Raw genomic sequence first — 5,000 nt, 5'->3', positions numbered from 1 at the left:
GTTTTTTGGGCATTTTTTTCAACTGACCAGCTCTCTTTCTCTCTTGTCATTTCAACATTTTTGTTGAATTCATTCGCCACCTCTGTTGTTGTTTCGACGGCTATAAATGCGACTTGGGTAGGTAGGTGAATGACTAGACTGGGCTTTAAGAGGATTTGGTTGCTCGCCTCAAAATCAATGTCTCGTGTGTTACATGGTGCGTTTACGCGTTTAAAAACAGACGCACCACCACCGCTCTAAGTCGGGTTTTTTAATTCCAACGAAACAACTTTTGGACTCTCCATCATCCAACGTTTCTATAGGCTACCACCTAAAGATTTGGGTGGGTTGGTTTGGTTCCTCTTGTGTCACCCATGACGGAAACGATGGCATTGAGTGGCAACTGTAGGACTAGTAACCCTACGCCCAAAGCAGACCCGCCGGGTTCGGTCCAGAACAGTTTCCCAGACGTCGTGGAACTAAACGTCGGCGGACAGGTGTACTACACGCGTCACGCCACGCTGGTGAGCGCTCCGCACTCCCTGCTGGGCAAGATCTTCTCGCCCAAGAAGGATGGAGCCACCAACGACCTGGCCCGGGACCCCAAGGGCCGCTACTTCATCGACCGGGACGGATTCTTATTTCGTTACGTGCTGGACTACCTCAGGGACAGACAGGTGGTGCTGCCAGACCACTTCCCCGAGAAGGGCAGACTCCGGAAAGAGGCGGAATACTTCCAACTTCCCGATCTGGTCAAGATCCTGACCCCTCATGAAGACTTCAACCTCAACAAACACAGTCCGGATGAGTCCTACTTCCACAGCGACGTGGAACTTGAAGACGGCTCCCAGGGCAGCGACCAGAGGATGTGCCCGCCGTCGTCCCTGGTGCCCGCCGACCGGAAAAGCGGCTTCATCACGGTGGGGTACCGGGGCTCCTCCTGCGCCGTGGGCAGGGAGAGTCAAACCCAAACCGACGCCAAGTTCCGACGGGTGCCGCGCATCCTGATCTGCGGGAGGGTGGCCCTGGCCAAGGAGGTCTTCGGGGAGACGCTCAACGAGAGCAGGGACCCGGATCGGACCCCGGATCGATACACGTCCCGGTTTTATCTGAAGTTCAGACACCTGGAGAGGTCTTTTGACATGCTGTCGGAGTGCGGCTTCCAGATGGTGGCGTGTAACTCCTCGGTCACGGCGTCGTTCGTCAACCAACACACGGAGGATAAGATCTGGGCGAGTTACACAGAATACGTCTTTTACCGTAAGTAAAGACAAGTGGCTATTTATTATTGTTTTTTTTGTTTGTTTGTTTGTTGTTTCTTATGATCTTCTTTCATCACATCAACACCGGGTGATGTGTGTGTGTGTAATGTGGTCGCCGTAGCCACTAGAAGGCACACTTGCTTTACGCGTTGGCTGGCCTAAGCACGCACGCACACACACACACACACACATACATACGCGCGCACACTCACATACATACACACGCACACGCACGCACACGCACACACGCACACTCACATACATACACACGCACACGCACGCACACGCACACATACATACATACATGTGCGCACGCACGCACGCACACACACACACACACACACACACACACACACACACACACACACACACACACACTCACACACAACAACAGGGTCTTATTCGGTTCAGTAAGATACAAACACACACACACACACACACACACACACACACACACACACACACACACACACACACACACACACAGGGCTTTCTAGCTCCTGAGGGAGAAACGCCTATAGTCAGCCAGCCTGAGAGACTAGCACTGTGGAACACAGCAGATGATGGAGGGAGGATGTCGAGGGAGGAGGGAGGAGGGAGGGAGGAGGGAGGAGGGAGGAGGGAGGAGGAGGGAGGAGGGAGGAGGGAGGAGGAGGGGGAGGAGGGAGGAGGGAGGGGTCTCTGACCACCGCGGCCCGGAACCTTCCCTGAGCCTCCCTCAGCCTCCCTCAGCCTCCCCCAGCCTCCCCCAGCCTCCCTCAGCCTCCCTGGAGGTTCCTGTGCATAGAAGTGCGCCCATAGACCCGCCCTGACGTCTATGGGGTGTCTATGGGTGTCTATGGGTGTCTATGTGTGTCTATGGGTGTCTATGGGTGTCTATGTGTGTCTATGGGTGTCTATGTGTGTCTATGGGTGTCTATGTGTGTCTATGGGTGTCTATGTGGTGTCTATGGGCGTCTATGGGTGTCTATGGGCGTCTATGTGTGTCTATGGGCGTCTATGGGGTGTCTATGGGCGTCTATGGGGATCTATGGGGTGTCTATGGGCGTCTATGGCGGTCTATGGGGGTCTATGGGGGTCTATGGGGGTATATGGGCGTCTATGGGCGTCTATGGGGTGTCTATGAGTGTCTATGGGCGTCTATGAGTGTCTATGGGTGTCTATGAGTGTCTATGGGCGTCTATGGGTGTCTATGTGTGTCTATGTGTGTCTATGGGGTGTCTATGGGGTGTCTATGGCCGTCTATGGGGATCTATGGGGTGTCTATGGGCGTCTATGAGTGTCTATGGGTGTCTATGAGTGTCTATGGGCGTCTATGGGCGTCTATGTGTGTCTATGGGCGTCTATGGGCGTCTATGGGTGTCTATGGGCGTCTATGGGTGTCTATGGGTGTCTATGGGTGTCTATGGGTGTCTATGGGGGTCTATGGGTGTCTATGAGTGTCTATGGGTGTCTATGGGTGTCTATGTGTGTCTATGTGTGTCTATGGGCGTCTATGTGTGTCTATGTGTGTCTATGGCCGTCTATGGGGTGTCTATGGGTGTCTATGAGTGTCTATGGGTGTCTATGGGTGTCTATGGGGCGTCTATGGGTGTCTATGGGGTGTCTATGGGCGTCTATGGGCGTCTATGGGCGTCTATGGGTGTCTATGTTTTTTTTTGGGGCGCTTAACTTGGGGTTCTGCATCACTCTCCAGCTGTAGTAAAGCTCACTCCCCTCTCTCTCTCTCTCTCTCCTCCCCCAGCCTCTCTCTCTCTCTCTCCTCCCCCAGCCTCTCTCTCTCTCTCCTCCTCCCCCAGCCTCTCTCTCTCTCTCTCTCTCCTCCCCCAGCCTCTCTCTCTCTCTCCTACCCCAGCCTCTCTCTCTCTCTCTCCTCCCCCAGCCTCTCTCTCTCTCTCTCCTCCTCTCTCTCTCTCTCTCTCCCTCACTCTCACTACACCACACTCCCGTGCTTTAAGTGGGTTAGATGTTTGTGTTCCCTCCAGAGCTTAAACCCATTTGTTCCGGAGATCCCGACTCCCCTGTGAAGAGCCATTCATTTGACCGAGACAGCAGCCTCTCTCTCTCTCCTCTCCTCCTCTCCTCTCTCACTCCCCCCTCTCCTCCCATCCATCCTCCTACTCCTCCTCTCTTTCCCCCTCCTCTCTCCCCTCTCTCTCCTCCTCCTCCTCCTCTCTCTCTCCCAATTTCCTCCTCTCTCTCTCTCCTCCCATCCTCCTCGTCCTCTCTCCTCCCCTCCAACCTCCCCCCCCCCTCCCATCGCCCCCCCTTCCCCCTCCCCTTCTCCTGCCTCTCCTCCCTCCCATTCCTCCCTCCATCATTTCCAGTCTGGGTGTGGTCAGTGTGATGGCTTTTATACTGGTTCTCGTAATATTTTATGGCGCAACAAAATACCACGGTGCTAACAGTCCATAATGTGTTGCTTAGCGCCTGTCCCGCTGCCAAAAGGGGGTATGAAAGGAGGCCAAAAACTGCACCGGGGTGCATTTTTATAACACTCGTAAAAACATACCGACAGGATTTCCCCAGCAGTAATAATAAATACAAACTGAAAAAACGGCCATTCGTGACATTAGAATTATAAGGTTCTATCTCCATTTTTGGTCGAAATTGAGTTTTTTTTACATAATCTGATCCATTAGGTGTTTATTAATGCCTGTGTGGTGTTATTTTAAAAATGTTGACATTATATCAATAATACAAAGGTTCCATCTCACAAAACACAATGGAATGTAAAAAATCTAAGCTCTCGTGTCGATGAAGCACATCTCAATCATGTGGAACCTGGTCGACAACACGTTTTTAGGTAAACCCAAAGGTTTTCTTTTTTTCCAGTGCGAGTGAGTTCTACGTCTTGCTGTGTCATATCTGATACATACTGCACAGCTGTTAAACCTGCCCCGGTCACCTCCCATGGAGTGGGTCGAGGATAGTTCCTGGAATTTTAATTTATTTGACATTTAGCAGACACTTTTAATCCAGAGCGATTTACAATTACAGATTACAGGGACATTCCCCCTGGATTAACTGAGGGCTAAGTGCCTTACTCAAGGGCACACTAGTGGTGGAGGTGTTGTTTCAGGTGGGATTTGAACTCACAACCTTCCGATTGATCACCAGTCCAACTCACTATCCACTAGGCAGTAAGTACATGTGTCTAAAGTAAGTGATTCAAACTCTACATTGTAGATAGATTCATAGTAATATCAGTTTCCACACCAAAGCCATTTTATATCAGCCTAAAAACCACAGTGTCTAAACTAGGAGCTGTGGATGAGGGGGAGAGCCGACCACAATCGATCTTATTACATCCGAACCGATGACATCACAGCTTTGACACCTCAACACGTTCCACACGATCTCACAGCCATTTTGTCTTCCGGGGGGGGGGGGGGGGGGAATCAATGAGATATGTGTCACGTTCTAATGCTTTGGTCCGCATATCAGGATCCGATGTAACGATCAGACTTTCCTTTCTTAAAAATGTACATTTTCCTTTCTAAAAAAAATACATTTCCGCTGTTTCACTGTTTCTTGTTTTGTGTGTCTGTCTCTCTGGCTCTGTTCTGTTCGTCCCATTCCCTTGTAAAGCGACCCTGGGATTGTGAAAGGCGCTTTATCCATTTTAGTTATTATTATTATTATTATTAACAACTGTCTGGCGGTTTCTCATACAAATGTACTTTTGAAAAGGAATGGGGGGTGAACTGCCGTGTGTGTGGGCATGTGTGTGTGTATATATGTGTGTGTGTGTGTGTG

At 50.9% G+C, this 5,000-nt stretch overlaps 1 protein-coding gene across 1 annotated transcript; it reads left to right on the top strand.

Annotated features, from left to right (window-relative positions):
* Nucleotides 1-353: 353 nt before the first annotated feature.
* Nucleotides 354-1,247, top strand: LOC308175507 (BTB/POZ domain-containing protein KCTD16-like; the record flags this gene model as incomplete). Its single annotated transcript, XM_080551166.1, has 1 exon — nt 354-1,247. One exon carries the CDS (start codon nt 354-356, stop codon nt 1,245-1,247), a length of 894 nt encoding a protein of 297 aa, XP_080407292.1.
* Nucleotides 1,248-5,000: the final 3,753 nt, after the last annotated feature.

This window comes from Nansenia antarctica (assembly GCF_963989245.1).
Source record: "Nansenia antarctica genome assembly, contig: SCAFFOLD_913, whole genome shotgun sequence".
Lineage (NCBI taxonomy): Eukaryota > Metazoa > Chordata > Actinopteri > Argentiniformes > Microstomatidae > Nansenia > Nansenia antarctica.
Note: the sequence above shows the minus strand (reverse complement) of the source record. Positions and strands in the feature narration are given on the sequence as shown.